Raw genomic sequence first — 20,818 nt, forward strand, 5'->3', positions numbered from 1 at the left:
TGGCAAAAACGTCAGTTTAGTTTCCATTAGGCTTTTAAATCAGTAAACATCATGGCCGAAATTTTAGTTTCCCTCTCAGGCTGGTCTTGAGAGTCAGGAGATAATGACAGCTACCAGGCACAGATGTAAGAGCAGCCTGGGAAGATACAGAGCCCCAACCATCTCTGATATTCTTTATATTTTATAACAAGGTATTATCTGATGCAATATAAATATGATGCTTCGGTATGGATTCAGTAGTTGAAAGTCTCTGAGTACAGTGTTGCTGGTGCCTTTATATTTTTACTGAACTTGGGTAAAATTTGGTACGTGAGAAAAGGACAGTAATTCAATGTTTCTCATTTATGTAGTTAAAACAAAGCGTGTCTCTGAAATAAAAGCCTGAATTAGTGTTCACAAAAAGAGCTGAAAAGTGAGAAATCAAACACAAGTACATCCTCCTAATTTATTTCAACAAAGCTGTAATGACTTCATCTAACGGGGCGGACATGTTAACATTATCTCAGTGAGGAGGTTCAAACTGAACTCTTTTTTCTCTTCTGTCAAAGCTTTAGCTGGAAATCAAAAAGGATACCGCCCATTTTATAAAAAGCCTTTCTGATGCAGAAATGACTCTTTTTCTGATTTTGATTTTTAACCAGATAACATCTACCATCATGTTAATAAATGAAATGAGTCTTAGCAAACACCTCCCAGACATGACCCCTGCACTTTATCTATTTAACGCTGCAGGTTGTGTGAATGAAAATTAACAGTATTATGTAAATGTGTTGGATTGTTGTTGTATCACATCCAAGGTTGTACCCTCCACAGACCCCTCTGACTCCAGGTGCAGCCCTGTTGTCTTCCCCGGGGACACAATCCGTCCACCCCAAAGACAAATACAGTCAAACCCCCTCATGAGGAAGATGGACAGCCAGCTGGCCAAAGCACCTTGGAGACACAGAGGGATCCGGGACCTCCTTTGCCTGTATGATGTGACCCAGAAGAGGAAGAGGATGGAGAGCCAGATGTTGAGGCGCTTCAGGGAGCAAGCAAGGGCTGAAATAAGCCAGAGTGAGCAAGTGAGTGACAGACGCAGTGACGTAAGCGCTGTATGTAACTGAATCTTCATGCTGAGGGGATAAGAGCCACATGTGAGCCTCTTGTCAGCACACAGGAGCTTTACCCTGATGTGAGTCCTCGTATTTGCTCTTTTCCTTTTTTCAAAAGATGCACCAGTGACACCTCCTAAAAGCCGAGAAGCAGCTCAGAGAGAAGTTTTATTTCACACGGCTCTTCAGAATTAAAAAGTCTTGAGGGGAGCTTGAAAGCTACCGAGGCTCAAAGTCTCTCACTTCGCTGAGCCAGTCACTCTTAAATTGGAGGAAATGTAAATGACTTACATAATCAGCACCCTCCTTATACACACAGGCCATGAAAAAAAACTGTGAAGTCAGCGCTTAATAACACTGTTGATAACTGAGTAAAAATAGCCAAATATAATCAGTCATGTTCAGCAAGTTAATTTACAGTTTGTCCAAGTGAGGAGAATAAAACTGACACTTAATGTGGCTTCTCCTGCCGCATAATGAGGCTTATCCCCGACCCTGAGTCACAGCCACCATTTGGGTGAAGCAGAGGCTGTTACTTTGTGTTAATCTTCCTGTATTAATCCATTCCCGCATGTTGTGGATTTCAAAAACGAACACCTGTACGACTGTTTTGGAAAACTGCACAGGAGCATGACCGTGCATACATATCACCTGAGTATAAGTGCACAGGTGTATTGGAATTTGGTATGGAGTGGATGTATTTTACAATCACAGTGCATTTCTTTTCTCCACGCTGGGATATTCCAATTAATTTCAATTTCACTTGGCAGCCCTTGACCGCCATGACAAAATGCTTTTTTCCCCCATTTTATTGAGACAGATTGGCCAAGAGTGTTGCTGCCATCTACAGACTAAGGATTACATTTGTTACCCCCCTCCTCGCCCCCCTCTTCCACGCACGTTCACAATGTAAACAGCCGAGGCCTTGATTGAAAATGAAATGACCTGGCATGCCGGTGCCCGCAGCAGCTAACACATTTGGGATGCAGATCACTCAAACAGCTGAGCATGAGAGCGGATATGATTAGACGTCCTGTTTTCACCTGTAACAGCACAGATAGCTGCCTGAAAGTCACAGCTATAAAAACATTTGAGTTGTAATTCATTCTGCCAGCAGATTCACCTGTAGGGCTTTCTTTACACCGTCCTAATGCAGCACACAGTCAGATGATGACATACAGTTGTTTGGAACCTTTGTGGCATGTGAACTCAGAAACAATGTAAAGTCTATTTGCAGAGCACCACGTCACAGGTTGCATTTTTTTACACATTGCAGCCAGTTAGCCAAAGAGTCATTTAAAGGGCATGAGAACAAACAACAAAATGCTAATCTTTGAGGAGAGCCTGCAAAAATCAACAGACTTTGAGATCAGCAGACATCTGAGATTTATCAGCTGAACTCTTGAGGTGCTCCTGACCCAAAGTCTGGGAAACAATGTGCAGTTTGGTTTAGCGGAAGGAACTCTGGAAGAAACCCGGTCCTAGTGTTACAGCTGTACGGTTTCTCTGTGCTGTTTGTTCCTTTTCCTTTCATCTGAAGTTCTTAAGGTGATACTGACTGTCAAAGAGGAGCACTCGGTCTTGGATGAGTGCTTTAAAAGCAAAGTCAGGCTTCTGGAGTTAGTGCTTCTGGAGTCAGTGCTTCTAAGACATGAGGATTTAGTTTTGTGTGTGTCCCCTTACAGATCCTATTGTTTAGACTGTTTTGATGTGTTTCATGTGATTCATTGTGAGTCCGTTGTGTCCGCCCCATACAGCCACCTCATGGTGGACCACACTATCTCACAGTTACTTTATTTCATTGCTAAAGATTTACCCGGACAAGCTGACACCTCTTACACTCAAAATGGTATTAACATTTCAGATTCAAAACAGTAAAGGAATATAGACAATTCTCCCCTCCTTAGCTTACAATCCAGCTCCTGTAACAACAAAAAGACCTTGAACAAATTGATGCCTTTGGACTTTAAACAAACTGAAAACTGTAGGGAATAATGATTTTGGATGTATTATCTGACCATGAAGAAAAAAAATCCTTCTTGTATTTTGTTTGACTTCATTTTTTTGTGGAAAGGGAATCAATGGCGTAGTCCACGCTGGAGGTCTACGTAGCTCCTGTACCTATGCAGAGGCCTACGCACTTAGCTGATGTGCACCTCCTTCAAAAAATAACTACGCATAGAATCGAGACGGACCGCAAGCCCTGTGATTGGTTCGCTCGGCGGCATTGTGTTTCTCACATTTACAGCACTTCCGGGATCCCCGCTCATCGGCCGCACATCAGCCATGTATTTTATCTCCTCCTCTCTATTCTTCATGTAATCATGTCTGTATGATAAACAGCAACATGTATCAGCTGTAGATTAACATAACACGCTTTGAATCGCTGTGGAAAAGTAAACACAGATCGTAGTGACCGGCTATCAGAGAGACCGCACTGTCCTTAAGGGTTTCGGCGGAGAATTGCTGCGCGTCACGGACACAACAACGCACAAGTATGTAGTGCTCATGTCTGCGTCAGCCCCTGCTGCGTAGCGGTGATGCACAAGTATAAATCAGCCTTAAGCTGTTGTACAGCCACCCACCACTATCTGGGGCTGTTGCTCTAGAAAATGGGCACTGCCATAATACTATAAATATCTACTACCCAGATGTAGATGGACAGTGCAGAGATGGCATCTGGTAGTGCAGCACGATTTGATAGTGTTTTGATCTAGAAAATGAAGATAAAGTATGTGTGGTTAAACTGGCCTAAAACCACCTGATCAGAGTAATGTGTAACCAGCACAGGCATGAGGATGTTAACCTGCAAGGAGGACTGAAGGCTGGTGGTGCTAGCTCTGCTAACTTTTGCCACACTGAGCAAACCAATCTGACATTGTTTGCCTGCAGACTCTGTGATCCCTTGTCAGGCCATGATAAATAAATTGCGCACACTTTGATCATTGCTACTGCCACATGCTTTAACCAGCCTGTTAGCTAGAATTTGTATTTCTGTTAAAAAGATTAGGAAAGTAGCTGAATCAAAACATCCCTACACAAAAAACATTTTGACATTGAAGTGCTTATTAACGGAAATAAAAAGTATGACATGTCAATCCATCTTTATTCATATAGCAAAAAATCACAACAAACATTATCTCAAGACGCTTTTACAAACAGAGCAGGTCTAGACCATACTCTGTGTTAAATTATCAACAAAGACCCAACATCAAGACAGGGTAGGACTCAGTCTTATCTGATCTTAATCCACCATGAGCAGAGCACTTTGCAGCATTTAGAAAGTTACAGTGGCAAGGACAAACTTCCTCTAAAAGGGCAGAAACCTCGAGCAGGACCAGACTCATGTTAGACAGACATCTGCCTCGGCTGAGTTGGGGTTACATGTGAGTCCATTCAGTCCTGAATGTTTCAGTTATTAACAGCATAAAAAAGTATATTTTAATTTAAACTTGTCAGGTCACTTTGCCAATATGTGTGTAGGTGAACTGCCAGAAAGCCACTGCAAAATGAGGTTTGCTTCTTGATTTATGACATGTTACTGTACCATGTTAAATTGCATACTCACAACACCCAAGCACTGCTCATGTCATGTCCAACTTGAGGGTTTGCACTCATTTCCTTGTAAGTAATACTAAACTTGACCTTAACTGATACTTCCCTTAACCTTTACCCAACCCCAGTGACGACAGCAACTGTTTCAACTTGTGATAAATGTAACTGCTGTGAAACCAAATCAGAAACAACAAATCGTTAAAGTCAGTAAACAAGCTGTCTCCGGTTAAGAAAGTTGGATTTCATAAAAAATATTCCTATAATTAGACGCTCACACCGGCCTCTTTACCCTTGGGCTCCCCTGCCCTTGGCTAACCCTGAGAATGAATGTGTTCCTCCTGTCACCAGCTGCTGACAAACTACAGCACAGCTCCCCGTGTGTTTGCCCTGAACGCACAGAAATCCCATCACCTTCCAGGAAAAAAAAAGGTAGAAAAAGAGTGCACAAAGCCTCCTTGGACTGAAAATAGAAAGCGTCTCTGCCGGACGGCCAAGGTTTAGAGGGTGACATGAGCACCGAATGGACAACTGCTTAGAGAGTACTGGAGGAGATATTCTTGAAATGTCATGCACCGCATTATTATCATACCCCTTGTGTTAGCCTGGATGCCGGCTCTCACAATAAGCAGGCAGAACAGTCAGGGAGGCCTGCCCGGCTGGAAACAGATTTATTGTGGTTTTCATCAGCGGGGGACAATTGGGTGGAACAAAGTGGTCGTTTGAAGCCTTGTCATAATTTTTGTCATCTATTTAAAGTAAAACTCAAGCAGCAAGCAAAGGCAGCGTCTGTGTCAAGAGCAGGGCAGACCGCTTGCATTCCACAGATGTCTGCTTCTTGGAAAAAAGCCCTGTAAAAACTGCCATGTGCTGAACTACTTTCACTCCAATGGAAACAGCTCAATCCCCCATCTCCTACCCCCTACATGAGGAAAAACCAAACAAACCCTCACGCTCATTTAGCCAGGGATGACTCAGCTTTCACAAGGTGTGCAGTAAGAGCACCTTCAACTACTACTGCTGTCACAACACACAGGTTTCTGTTGTTCCATTCCCTGGTGTGAGCCTGTTACACAGAGGAGAAATGTTTCTACACAGCAGGCTTCACTGTCTGAGAAATGGCTTCATTTGCATTATTAGAAATCCCAGTGGAGACCTATTAGTAGTCTGTAGCTGCGAGCTGACCAGTTCCCATTTAGTAATTTTCAACTGGTTACATAGCACAAACAGAGGCATATTTTTATGAATGAACTGTATGTTTTCCCCTGGAATATTTCAAGCAAGTACATTTAAATGTTGTAGTGACATCTGTACCGTCTTCGGGCTTAGAAAACACTTTTTTTTTTTTTTTCTCCTGAACACTTTGTGAACCCATATTAAAGCTTTCCTGACTTTCTGTATTAGGAAGAGTGTGAGTATATTTGGGAGTGGGTGGGTGGGGTGGGGGGTAATCCTCAATAGCCTCTGGGTGTTATGCACACAGTCACACCAGCTGTTTTCATCAGTGTGGTGTTGTGTTGTTGTAGTGAAAGCCTGGCTGGTGCTGCCTCCCTGTGTTTGCATGCAGTCACTGCTGCTGTTTGCTTTACACGCTGATGCAGTCACTTAACAACACGAAGAGGTCAGATGAGTGAGCAAAGAGCAGAATAAGTCTTGTTACTGGCTGTATGGATGTCATAGTATGGGTAACACAGCCCTTTAGCAGCTGTCAGCAATATGGCTCACATCCCAAATCTACATCCTTACAGTACAATACCATTAGGGGATAGACTCAGGGTTAATACACTAATGCACCTGTAAGCTGCTGCCAATTGTTTAAGGTCTAGTGGTTGCAGCCAAGTGGTTTTGTCTTTACAAAATAACACTTTCTGGCAGTTCTTTGGGATGAAATGACCCGTTAACTGCGAGGGGAAGGACGTAGATCAGATTTTGTTAATTAAAAAGTTATTAAAATTGATCTATTGGTCACGTTTTTTTAAAAGCTAAATCAAACACAGAACAAGAAGAGGTGTTTTGGTGATCAACATTTATTCAAACTACAATAACTCCCGGATTATCATCAAGAGAAATTACAGCAGATTAATTCAGTGTCGTCTCTGAGGCACACAGGAAAGGATCGTTTCTAACAGTGAGTGAAAGATCATCTTCTACAACGTGTCAGTTAAATACAATAATATATTTAAGGTCTATAGAAAAGTAAACAAAATCTTCATTTATGAAAACAATGTAAAAAAGAGGCATCAGTAGATAGGCGAATAAGGCTGGAGGAGATACAGTAGGTCCTTACACAAAGTTACAGTCCACAACTTTGGCATCAGTGGATAAATCCCTCATACAAAAAAGATGAAGTAAATACGCAAACACGAGGCACTTTCTTATGAGCATCACTAGAGGCACTGATTGTTTCATTATCACAATCACAAAACGGCTTTATCAGGATACAGTAGTAGAGTAGTAACATAGAGGTTAAAATGCTTGACTTGCTACATCAAACTGAAACAAATATGCTTTTCAGAAACACAAATGTGTGCATCAACACTGAGTTCAACTCAGCAGGGTTTGAAGTTGAATAAAAACATGGTTAACACTGACATGTCACTATGAAGACACACTGAGTAATAAAATCCTCATTGCTCAGAAGAAAGCCCCTCAAGTGTTACATTTTTTTTTTCATTTATAACACATAAGAGTAACAGTTCAAAAGTTTAAAAGGCCACTATTCAATAACATTGACAATGAATGACGGGCAGGTTAGTGTGGAAACAAAATGCTGCTGCAGATGAAGAAGGCCCCAGAGGCGGCTTGTTAGACCGGGCTGGAAAGACACTGCAACGAGAATTTACATTTTCTGCCTAGTGCCAGTTTTCCTCTGCCGGTCTTTACAACACTGTTGGCGCAGCACCCTGCCTGCAAACATAAACGCATATCGGGGAAACTGATTGGAAAAAAACTACAATGTTTGAGTCCCAATGAGGCTGTAATCACACTAATTTACACACTAATGTGTTAAGATTCCCCTCAGTTTCTCACTGAGGCTTTCCACACAGTGCTGAGATCTTGAAGATGAAGCTGATGCTGCATTTTTAATGCCTAATTACTTCAAGATACCTTGTAGTCTTTTTCTACCCTTTGTTTACAAAATGAGATCCTCCAACGTGCATTTTGACCCCTCGCCAAATTTTCCTTCCCGGTGTGTGCAGGGCAAAGAAAAGAACCTATGGGCTATTTGAGTTTGGCATGTTGTGATGAAGGTACCTCCTTTACCAACACACTTTCTTCTTCTTTCTGCTTCTCTTAGTACGGCTCTGCCTTTAGACTTCGATATAGGCAGCATGTGAAAATCATCCCTATGACCTGACAATTAAAAGAAAAAGAAAACATATTTTAGTGAAACTGCGATTTCAATGGACTGACATTCATTCAAAGTTGCTGAAAAAGTTGAATCTTTGCTCACCTGTACACAGGCAATCCCAACACCCACCGCTCCGATGATCTTTAGGTGGTCCAGGATGAATTTCTCCAGTTTAGTGATGCAGCCCCCCTAAAAGGAAACAAAGTGTCTTTATGCTGCATCAGTCGATGTGGGAGTGTTACTGAAGTCTCACAGCAAACAAACCTTGTGTGTACAGTTCACCTCCTCTCTCTGCAATTCTAACACCACACAGTCTCAACGCTCACGTACTGAGACATGACAGAAATACTGATAAGTCAGTCCCACTGGTACCCACAGCACCCTTCATCCTCTCACCTCCACCTTGTAGATATTGGACGGGTGGTCCCTGCGGCCGCAGAACTCAGTCTGAGTCTTACAGCAGCTGTCAGGCACGATTCTGCCGTTGGCGCCTCTGGAGCGAATCCAGACGCTATCGGCCCAGTCGGATGAACTGTTGCTGCCACAGCACTTGAACTGTCCAGAGACAGAGAAGAAAACATTAAGAGGGGGATATCGATGCTGCAGAAAAGAAGAATAAAAAGACCTTAAAGCTGCTCAACTGGTGTTGTCCAGGACTCGTCTCTGCTAATATTTGATTTGGAAAGTTGAAAAAGAACAACTTCAAGATTTAAAGTGGCAGAGATGTTACTCTACATCTCTGCTTAATAAATCATGGATAAGTTATTATGTGACTGCTTTTAAATCTCTGCTGCTCATCTGCAGCTCGCTCTCAACATGTAACACTATCTTCAACTTCAGATGCATTATGGTAACAAAACTGAGGCTTCAAACTAAGCTATCAAAACACTTATTAAAGCTAGGGTTGGTAGTCATGGAAAACTAGCATGAATTTGAATGCAGCATTTCCTCAGGACTCCGTCTAGCCCCTCCCCTCGGAGCCCCTCCAAAACCACGCCCCCACTCACATGCACGAGCGCCGCTGATTTGTGCCCATATGATCGTGACTGATTCAAAACCGGTCCTCAGCACATCGTTTGTGTTTTGCACTACGTCAACTCATGTCTCACTCAGTGGTAAGAAAACACCAAAACATTATCATAGTGAAAATTAAAAACACATTTTAACCAGTATAACAAAAAGTGTATCTAAATCTGACTACAAACCCAAGCTTTAAGTGATGCTCAGTGAAATAATCCTCCACTGTCTCTGACAACTTTAAAGGTACAGTGTGTAGACATGGGAATTTGAAGCAGCATCTTGCGGTTGGGCTCTATATTGAGACCTACCCTGCTCATCCCTGTCAACCTCAGCTTATCTGCTGTGAGCAGATTAGTTTAGATTATGTCAAAGACTAGATATGGGTGAAACAGCTAGCCTGTTTCTCTGCAAAACTAACAAGTATAAAACCACTTCTTAGGCAGGAGAGGTCACATATACGACTTATTCCCCTGCATGGAGCTGCCTGTAAAACCCCTCTGTGCATCTCTACACTTGACTATTTTGCATGGGTTTTACAAACCACATAAAACTTGTTGATGAGTGTGCAGATTTTGTAATATGAACAGAGTCAGGCTAGCTGTTCACAGTCTCTATGCAAAGCTAGGCTAACCAGCTGCTAGCTGTTCCTGTATCCGTCTTCTCCTCTAGCTCTTGGCATGAAAGCAAACAGGTTTATTTCCAGTCTGCAGTATTTTTTGAAACTGACACAGAGTGAAAAAGTTAAGAAGAAAACAAATAATAAATGTTGACATCTGACAGCCAGGGGCATCTCACACTAAAAAAAACTATGCATACAAAATGAAGCGACTTAAGTCTCATCTGCAGCTCATATTTATTCATTCCTTCATGTGCTGTCAGCTGGTGTAAGTCAAAGAAGAGGCTAAAATACAGCAGAGGGTGCAGACTAGTCCATCAAGCTTAGCTGAAGTCTGAGTGACTTGAATCGGATTTGTGTTGACTCGCCCTCATCACACAAATCTCTAATCTGATGGGATGATAGGATACCAAACACTGTCCAATCAACAGGCCACATGTGAGGCCATGTGAATTTTGCTTAAAAGCTGTTGTTCAGTTATAGAAAGTCTAACTGAATACATCAAGTTTCCCTTTGTCTCTGAATAACCGTGTCTGTGACGGCACTCCGAACGCTGAAGATCATAGACTCTCACCTCCTGCTGCAGTTTGTCCACGGCCCCTGTGATGTGCTCGTGGGTGCTCTGTTGATATTTCTGGGTCATGGTCTCTCTCAGGTTCTGTTTCAGCTCCTCGTTCAACTGTTCAGACACACAGACATGGATTTATACACATGAAGACCACTTAACAACAAAGGGAACAACCACAGTACAGCTGAGGGATAAATTAGTCTCAACAGTTGACTTTTGCTACTGATGAGGTTAGTAACACACGTAGTTTAAACGCTCTCTTGATAATACACGTCACGGACAACAGCTCTAACAACAGAGGAGCAGGAGGAGCTGGGTTAAAGCAGAGGAAGTCTGTGTTTTAATTCTTCTTTTCTTTCTTGTTCTTTGGACCAGAGGCAGAAAACGCTCGCTGCAGGAGCAGGAGGTCTGGGGGGCCCAGTTTCTATGGCAACAAGCCAGCTGGGAAAGCACTGTAAATCAAAGCGTGAAGGAGATATCAGGGGAATAAATGATGACGTATGGAGTTGAGGGCGAAGAGATGAGAGACGGGAAGGTGAAGACAATGGGGAGGATAAAAAACTGGTACGGACAAGGAAACAGGAGCGTTCTTCTTTCACCTGTTGACAGTTTGGAGGAGACATTTTAGTAAAGTTCACACGGCGCGTTGATCCAGAGCGGCCCAGTGAGAGGAGACAGGCAAATTACAGGCAGACAACATTATGCAGAGATTAATTAAAGCTCCTGTTAGGACCGTTCAGTTTGTGTGGATTTTGGCGCCCATCATATCATGCTTTCCTTTAACCATCACATGTACCAGTCATCATGAGTCTTGTTGTAAAATATGTAAATAGAAGACTGTTTGCAACGTTTCTGTTAAAGGGTGCTTTCCACTGCAGAAACTTTATCCTGGAACTAAGGACTTTTCCCAGGAACTGTGTGCTTTTTGACCACAGGAACCAGGGTCTAAATTGAGTTCTAGGGTTGGTTAATCTCTCCCTGAAAAGCCCCTGCTCAGGGGGTAGTACTTTTCAAAGGTCCAGGAACTGAGGGGCAGAGCCTGCAGTGACTGAATGTTTCTGATTAGTAGAGTAACCGCAGTGTTTTTATTTCACCCTCTGTCCACATTAACATCACACACACCAGTGATTCACTTGATTCTCTTTCTTAAATTTGTTCTTAATTGTACTATCTTTATATGTATCTATGTGTCCTCGTCAGTTTGAGATATTTAGAAAACCAGTTCTGTGTACTCATCTGTTTATCATTCTGTCCTTATTGATAAAAATCAATACATATATCATCCAAAATATGAGTGTGGTTCACTTGGTTTAATAGCTGTGTAACAGTAGTCTTCTCTGAACCTACCCTGAATGCATCACTGTCAGCTCCCGGTGTTGCTGACTTGACTTTGTCTGACACCTTCCTATGCATACAGAAATACTAAATCTCCTTCTCATTTGCTCGTGTGGCTCATAAAAAGGAACAAATAATAAGTCAAATCTGTTTGATAACCAGTTCAAACTCTTTACAGGTTTTAATACATACAAGTAAAAGAACAGTAGAAACTTCATGATAAGATGTTCAGACATGCAGATGTTGACATGTACTGTAGAAGTGTGCCATCTGCAGGCAAAGATAGTTAAAGCATTTGATATGACAACAGGTGTATGTTTTTCACATGAAGAACTAATCAGGAGTATTCATCTCTATTCATAGCCTCAAAATGTGCTATTCTAAGTAGTATCATCCCGCAGCATCATGCACTTTGGCTGTATGCAGGAAAACAGTCCATATGCAGAGCAACAGAGGAAGAAGCTGCTTTGCAATCCTGGAACCCATTGGTGGATATTTCTATTAAAAACATCTGCATGCAGGTGCCGCTAATAATGTACGGTAGAATCTAGCTTCTTGGTCCACTTTATTCAAGTTCATATTTGGGTTGTAAACATCACGGGACAGATAGCCCTGATCTGAAGTCCCTTTCTACACTGAAAACCCCAGAGAGTTATCTGTTGCTCTAAGAAACTATATCTTCCTGCAATGCAAGCCAATAGATCCTCTAACTGGTTAGTTAGAGGCTGAGTTGCTTGTCTTATTTGTGGATTATCTGCTGCTTACTAAATATGATCAACTTTTGCATCTTTAAAATCAAAGACAATGAACAGCTCAGTAGAAATATTGATGGGATATAACAAAAGATGGAGAGATGACAGAGAGAAAGAGCATCTGTAATCATTTTTGCAGAACTTAAGTCATGGGAGAATCTTTGGACGAGAATAGGAGAGCAGTTTAAGAAGCAGCAGAGAGCCATGGAGCTCAGAGGCTGCTCGTATTGTGTATTATGAATGAGGCAGTTATAATGATAGCAGTGCAGCTCTACATTGAGCCTGTTGCTGAGCTACAAGCCACCAGGGCTTTAGACTCGAGTCGGGGTGGGACTGATGCTGGTGGAAAGCAATGTCATGGTAATATTACACACAGAAAAACCTTCTCATCTGTGACTGCTTGCTGTGCAGTTATCACAGGCCGACACTGTCGGAGCTGAAATGCTGTGAGAGGCTATCATTTAGGACTTTTCATTGAACAAATAACATGAAACAAGCAGCATATGTGCATTCTGTAAACAAGCTGTGTTGTTGGAGGCACAGTTTACCATCCTCAGTCTTTACTATGATTGTGGAGGGAGGGGGAGATCAGCTGTTTGAGTCAATTTTAAGCACAAAATCACATCAAACTGCTTTTCATGACTCAAAACAGCATTTAGAAATGTTATGAGATCTAAAGCAGACCTTTTTCATTACACTTGGACTAAATGAACCATGAGTAATATGGTCAGTCTGCTATTTGTACTTTTAATAGGCCTTCTTAGATTTCCTCCCTGAAATGACTTTCCTGTCATCTGCATCCAGAATCTAATCTTCCTCTATCCGTCAGCTGCTCCTCGGACATTTCAGGCATACAACCTAAGATCTTTTAAAAAAGACTTTTTCCTGGACGGAGATTACCTGCTGATAGTAGATATAAGCCAGGACGCCAGCCAGGATCTCCAACAGGAAGATGCACAGCAGCAGAACGAAGTACTGTGAAAGAGGAGGAGGAGAAAAAAGGTTAGTGGATGATAATATGATGAAGCAACAGGTGGCTTTTTTAAATCTGATGTTTGAGTATTCAAAATCACACATGAAGCACTTTGAGTAAGTTTTGAACATTCCTCTAGGCATGTGTGGCCTTTAGAGAAACAAACAGCTGAACACGAGCACGGCTCAAAAGTCTGACTGCTTTATAAAATGACTACGTTTCAAACAGCAAGTGACTCTCTCCAGGTTGTAAGTATGTGGTTTTTTAATAGAAGAAAAATCTGGCTCAAAACAGTCAATACGCATACTAGAAAGTACCCAATGTGTTTATGTGCGTTCTTGAAGTGCAATATTCTCTCAATATGCTCTTTCAGTCTCAATCAACTCCTGGGGGAAATATCCGACTCTTAAGCTGCCGAGTGTTCCTCTGTGTTCAGCAGCTACTCTCTGGCTGTGTCTGTCTCTTCGGTGCTGTGTAGTTAGTCTACAGTGGGAGTTTCGGAGCTGAAAACAGCTGCCTACTGCTGCCAAAAATGATGTTATGAGAGCAGCGAGAGTGATTTAAAACATCACAACAGCTCAACATGGAGTTGAAAGTCCCTATAAAGCTCTGTAATGCTGAGGGGAACAACAGCTTTATGTAATAAATCTCTCAAGGTTCACCACTGCAAGCCAAACCTCTCATGCTGACGTTTGGTGCATTGGTATTATAAGAAGAGTGATTATGATAAGAGGGGGACATATTTTACAGGCATGATCAACATTTGTTAATGTCTGTCCTTGTGTAAGAATAAAAAAACAAGCTACAGCTAAAGACCATCTTTAGAACCAGGCTGTAAACATGCTTCATTTTGTGTAAAAAAGGGACCCAGTGGGGTTTCTTGGCTTTTGGAGCTAGCCCAAGTGGAGGAACTGCAGGTTTTTGCAATTCCCCACTGGCTTCATTTTTCAGCAACATACAACTTGCCACTTGGTTCATCTCCTTCTGTCTTATTCTAGACCTTTACATATGAAAACTAAAAGGGACAGGTCTTTTTCAGTCAGAGCTCCTACACTCTGGAACAACCTGCCAGAGATCAGACTTGCAGAGTCAGTCCCGTGTTTTATATCATTACTCACGACACATTTTTACAGGAGAGCTTTTACTGTGTGATTTTATTGAATTTTAGCTCTAATTTTAAGGGTCTGTTTTATACGTTTTTATGTTTTTAAGTTTTATTTCGCTTTATTGTTTTACTTCATTTTTCTTTGCACTTCTTTTTGTTTTTATTGCCCACTGTGAAACACTTTGTTACCTGTATTGAAAAGTGCTATATAAATAAGTTATTATGATCATTATTAGTACTATTATTATTATATGAATCTGTTCATGACAGGACTCTGGACAGGTGAAATTATGTTTTTGTTTCTCCTGTTTGAAAAATAAACCAATAAAAGTTGTAGAATACAAAAAATAGTGACTATAAGAAGTCCAAGTATATTGATTACCTACATAACTAAGCATGAACAGTATGCAACATTTTTTGTTAAGATTATGTGTAGAATTAAAGGGACTGTGTAACTGTTGTGAATTTTTTTTTTTTTACCTTTTTTTATTCTTTGACTTTGACACCTCTTATTGTATAAACTAAAAACAAATACAGCACAGAGTAGAGCCAACAAAGGTTCACAAATTAAGATTAGTTATTGTGGGTTGGGTGTATTAAAGGTTGAACTAATAGTACTGTAGATTAGTTGTACAGCCTTGTCAGATAAGACTTGTTACAACTAAAAACTGAGTAAAGTGTAGTAAAACTCTTTAGTACTTTCTCATAGTTTGTGATTTCTATTTATGATCGACTCTTTTCTCTGTATTGGTGTATTAAATTATGGAGGTCCAGAACATGAAGTTCTTGAACCAATGCAGATCTCACACTCTTTGCCTTTAACTGAGGTCTGCTGCTCGGAGTTTATCGGTGGTGTCTGATTCGTGACTGGGCCTGTGGGAGTTAGAGGGACTGTCTGCTTTCCATGCCAAGTTTCTTCAGAATTAAGGACAAGAGGAGATATTATCAGACAAAAAAAAAAAACCTTGACCCAAATTCCTCTGGCCAGCTGCTATCAGAGGGAGGAAATCAGCCGGTAAAGTGGACTTGGTCTTTGATTTGATAGCTTGTGCTGATTAGATCTCTGAGTGGCTCCAAGCCTGAATGTTGAGCAGAGTCTGAGATGCATTTTGATGTTGTGTTGACGGTTCAAGAACGAGACAACAGAGGCAGATACAGAATACCGATCGTAAGATTAATATAATCAAACACATGAGGGTAAACACGGGGTGTGATGATTTGATTGGGTGGCAGTGCTGTTCATATTTTTTCCAAAATCTACCAGCGTAATAAAGTTACATGATTCGTACTTTTCCTCCTTTCTAAGTTTCATACATGACCTCAAATCTGCACTTTTTTATCAGGCTTAGAACAGGAAATGTGTTTAAAGGGAAGGGAGCTAAACATTTTATATCAATTTAGGAGGATGTTCAGTAGAATCAGCACAAGCTGGTCTCATTTCATAAGTTAGGTTGGCAAAACTTGAAATTATGGGTTTGAGGCTCGGCTAAATTATTTGAGTATGCTTCAGGCAAAGAACGGGGTCTCCGACTCAAATCTACAGGGGTCTTCCACACTTTCAATTTCCCACATGTGGCGCCATCTCTCCTGTCCTGTGTGGATGTTATCGCCCTAAAGGTGAGTATTTAGTTTGAGTATTGCATTGAAACTCCAGCTTTACGGTTGGTCAATTGATGGTGAGTAGATTGCTGGTTAATGTCACTTTAATTTGTGTAGTTAGTTTAATAAGGCATGGTCATTACCGATAGTTAGCTGGCTTGAACATTAGCTAGCTACCTTGCAAGTGGGAAAACGGTGCAGTAATGTGCAGTAATAAAGGTACATTTTCTGAACAAAAAAATAATAAGTTGGCACAACTTTCACTTCTTAGTATGTAGAACTCAAAACTTTAAGTTACACTACATGATAAGTTATCTCAACAAAAAGTAATCAGTTGGCTCAAATGTAAGATTTAGCCTAAAAACTCAAAACTCAAGTGCAGACAGCTGCCTTGAAATTTTGAGTTTTCACAGCTTTTTCGTTTTAACAGTGCATTAACACGGCATCAATGAACTGTCATAATGTTTGAAATAAATATATTAGCTACATATTTTTATACAAATGTTCTGTCAGTGAGATAACTGATTTTTAAATATGAGACTGATCGATATAAGAGCCATTTCAGAATTACTTTATACATTAACTAATTGGAGCAATGACCTCATTGCTCAGCTGTAATGCTTCTTGTGCTGCAGACAGTGCTGAGAGAACTGTTTACAAAATACATTTCACTGGACTAATTTCATGAATGCACCCTTTATGCAACACTACAGATGTAGATTTGTGAATGAAATAACTTTCATATCACTGTAGTATGGAAAACAGATGCCAATTACCTATTGTCTGTGTTTGGCTAATATACAGACAGTCTGATAATGTTGGCGAGGGACATATCAGGCTCTACTCTGGACTGAAGAAATGTGTATCAAATACCCTACAAAAGAATGCTTGCAGATGTAGCTAAAAACAAACTGAGATAGCATCAGGGATATTTTTCAGACTTGTGTTCTGAGACTGTCTGCACTTTCTCTTTCAAACACACAAACCTCAAAAGCATGTGTCCCAGAGTGATCCCACACAGACAATGATGTGTACAGGGTGTGACAGAGAACCTGGTGTTGGCTGCAGAGACCACAGTGGCTGAATTACTGACTGCACCGACTCCAGAGGACTCCTCATGATCTCAGGCATACACTCTCTCTGTCACAGCCACATTTGCTTTACGTCTGAGCAACCAGCCGTTCCCTGGGCCATTTCAGGGCGCAGGGTAATTACTGCAAATATGACTCTCGGCGGGTTCATATGTTTAACGCCTTTTTAAAAGCCCTGGATTGACTTCAGACTCAGCAGCATGCTCTGCGGAGGCTTCCTGGCTGTACTACAAAATATCTGACATCTCTGGGTAAAGTGACTCATCTTGCAGAGGTTGTAAGAAAATATTTGAACAGTTTCCTCGACCTTTAGTGCCCTCACGTTCACAGCAGCCATATATCTCCAGAGTTTTGGTAACTTCTTTCCTCTTTCATGCGCTTCCAGCAGCAGCCAGTGCCCATACAGGAACAGCACATAACATCAGAGAGGATATATACATTTGTATGCCACTCCATGCCTGACTGTGTTTCTTTTTTCAGACTTCATTAGAAGTGTACAGCCGCCTTTACAATTACTGAGTAAGCAGGAGTTCAGAGTCATGCTGAAGGTGACTTTAATCAGACTGATAACAATCAGACACGTGTCTGTTTTTAGAAAGGAGTCATCCTGTGACCTTTTGGCAACACTGTCGACTCTTCGGCCTCACACTTAGCTAATCAATGGAAAGTTTAAACTAACTTCAAAAGTGTCTGATTTAGCTGTTAGCCCTGTAACTTCTGTCAGCTGCATCAGTTGTGACGTTATGTTCTCAGTAGAGATGTAAAATCCAAGTGGTCATCAGAGGGCGCTTTTAGCATTCTGATGTTCAATGTCATTGAGCTTCTCATGTCTGTAGCTGAATACAGGAGTCAGGACATGACAGCATATGAAGATTTCAAAGATACTCTGCTGTCAGGCAAAGTAAGAGAACCATTAAAAATGGATTACACACCCAACATTTTGAATCGTATTGAGTTGAGTTTATAGTTGTCTTAACATTGTCTCTTGTGTCTCTCTTTCTCTCTGTTACCTGGAGAGCAGGTGTGGAGTAGAGAGAGAGATAGTGCACTAGTTTATCAATAGCTAACGGCAATCTTGTATCAATAATAAAAGAAAAATGCTGAAATGGTCTGCAAATATAGTCTGTGAGGAAAAATTGGTGGTGCATCTACTACTGCTACATTTCCAACTTTGGCTGCCGTGTCTGTTTGCCTTTATTCAGCTACAGGCGCAAGAGCTGATTTCAAACCGCCCCTCATGTGTACCAATTTTCAACCATCTTGTGTGAAACTGTTATAGCTCTGTTCAGCACCTCAACGAACCTCAATCAGTCTGCATGGGTCGTAGGTTTTTCCTGAAAGATCCTTGATGATGACAGTTTGGCACAGGAGTAACTCGAAAGTCCAAACATTTGATCTGAAAAGTGTTACTAGTTGTGATATTTTGCTTTCCCTAAAAAGTAAATCTGAACTTTTTCTTGACAATGCAATGACTAACTAGAGAGAGACAGAGAGACATAGACGGTTAGCTTTTCTGCTGGAAGTTAATACAGGGTACAAGGATATGAGAATTTCTCAAAAAGTGCACATCAAAATAAATGCTCCATACTGCACGTCACTGGATGATATTAGTAAAGACTAGATAAATAAAATGATCAAGGAGATTCAACTTTGGATAAAAGTGTGCGATGTCATCGGTAGTTTCCTAAACACTTTGAATTTCATAAATAAAATAATTTGGATGATGATAAAGTCTTTGGAGTTTTTTTTTTAGCAAGTTTAAAATGCTAATTCTCACAAGAGTTATGGACAAGATGTCACCCCATAAAATGGCTTATTTTGATAAATTATTTAGAAAATGTCAGTGTAGCTTCACACACACATAAAAACACACACTACCTTGAACACACACTGATATACACACAGAGCTCCATTATGTTCTCCATCTTTGGCAATCTCTTGCAGTCCCTCCTCCCTCCTGACAAGTTCATTCGTTCTCTATGATTCATGGTTGCTATCTCAGCTTCTCAAGATGCACCATGCAGTGGACAAACACACACACACACACACACACACACACACACACACACACACACACACACACACACACACACACACACACACACACACACACACACACACAAAAGCAGAAGGTGTGCACCGATTTCAACCACCTCCGACCCTCTTTTTGTGTGAAAGGTAACCTCGACCACCTTTTTGAGGATACACTAATTTATCACACACCCAAATTAAAACAGCTACAACTATTTTTGTCTCCTTTTTGGACTTTTCATCTCGCTCTCCTGCCCCCACTGAAGCCAAAAAGACTCTTTGGCCGCTCTGCCATGCAGCAGAATAAATGCTTGCCCTTCATGAGTAATGATCGTTATAACTAAGTCATGAAGGACTCAATCAGGTTGCAGGTCAGGCGTGCTGTGAGCCGAGCAGCGAGACAAAAATGAACTACAAAGCGAAGAGACTTCTTACATTTGCTTCCTCTTGCAGCTCTGCCAGCCTGTTGCCCCCCCATACGAATACGACTTCATAGAAAGACAGCGTGGTAAAGAACTTCTGAGAGATGGTCTGTGGGAGGATTAATGCTCCAATTAAGTACTTGTTTTCTTTGTCTGATGCATTAAACACATCAAGATCTTGAACCATATAAAAATAATCACCTTTTAATGTTACGTTTTATATCATGTACATAGGAAAGTTAGGAGAAGGATACAGGATTAACTGATGGTCTGTATGTTAATGACAGCTCAAAGAACTGTCTAGTTTCATGACATACGTGCTATTAAAGCTGGGGTTGGTAGTCAGATTTAGATACACTTTTTGTTATACTGGTTAAAATGATCTTTATGTCCTGATGGGGCGTGGTTTTGGAGGAGCTCCGAGGGAGGAGGGTAGGGGTTAGACGGAGTCCTGAAGACATGCTACATTCAAATTCATGCTAGTTTTCCGAGTCTACCAACCCTAGCTTTAAGGTTAGGCCCATTATTAATCCTTCACTAGTGCAAGTGGACCTCATGTTTGGGTGCTATTTCAAAAGTTTTAAGCATATCTTAATTGTTATCAGGATAAATAATGTAAAATAACCATAAATTGTATTTCAACTGCTAAGGCAAAGCAACTTTAGTTTCTTTTTGGTTTGGGATGACAGGCAAGGGAGAATTAGTCAATGATAACAACATCTCAAGGTTTTTTTAAAACATTTTTCCATGTTCCCCAGCCTCTGTGATATTACCTAAGGAGAAGTCAAACAAAGTCAAATTATTACAAAGGTTTTATCATAATTTTAAATCTGTAACTTCATAGCATAATATGTTTTAAACATAGACTGTATAAATAATGGACGTAGTATCCTGGACGTCACCCATCTGTTCCTGAGCGCTGTTTTGAAGCCAGGCAGAGGCGGCAGCAGCCATATTGGTAATGTTGAACTCAACCCAAATCAGTGAGGTAAAGAGGCGGGGTTTGAGCCTCCTAGCCAACAGCTACACGTATATGTTCTGTCAGTCATGTCCTTATTTGGGCAAAAACTCGTAATCTTAATATCTTCTGAACCGTTGCGTTGGAAAAAAATTCACCCCCATACAGTGTGTACCGATAGATAAATGAGCTACGTAGAGCCAAGACGTTTTTTGAACCCGGCTGTAAACATGTTTATTTAAGCAGCAAAGATTGTCTTTTTTTTAATTGGTGTGTATGTGGTTTCCATTGTTTATGCAGCCAGCCTCAGATGGACACTCGATGAATTGCAGTTTATAACACTTCAGCAT

General features: G+C 41.1%; 1 protein-coding gene across 1 annotated transcript in view; it reads right to left on the reverse strand.

The window, feature by feature from the left end:
* Window positions 1-6,655: 6,655 nt before the first annotated feature.
* The window catches only part of LOC117810797 (CD151 antigen-like), a 37,979-nt gene continuing 23,816 nt past the window's right edge, over window positions 6,656-20,818 (reverse strand). Inside the window, exons 4-8 of the mRNA XM_034680762.1 lie at window positions 13,190-13,264; window positions 10,209-10,313; window positions 8,395-8,553; window positions 8,101-8,187; window positions 6,656-8,000 (exon numbers count right to left, since the gene is read on the reverse strand). Of these exons, the coding sequence (XP_034536653.1) occupies window positions 7,941-8,000; window positions 8,101-8,187; window positions 8,395-8,553; window positions 10,209-10,313; window positions 13,190-13,264 (486 nt within the window). The 3' untranslated portion in view covers window positions 6,656-7,940. The remainder of the gene's footprint in view (window positions 8,001-8,100; window positions 8,188-8,394; window positions 8,554-10,208; window positions 10,314-13,189; window positions 13,265-20,818) is intronic.

This window comes from Notolabrus celidotus, chromosome 3 (assembly GCF_009762535.1).
Source record: "Notolabrus celidotus isolate fNotCel1 chromosome 3, fNotCel1.pri, whole genome shotgun sequence".
In the NCBI taxonomy this organism is placed as follows: domain Eukaryota; kingdom Metazoa; phylum Chordata; class Actinopteri; order Labriformes; family Labridae; genus Notolabrus; species Notolabrus celidotus.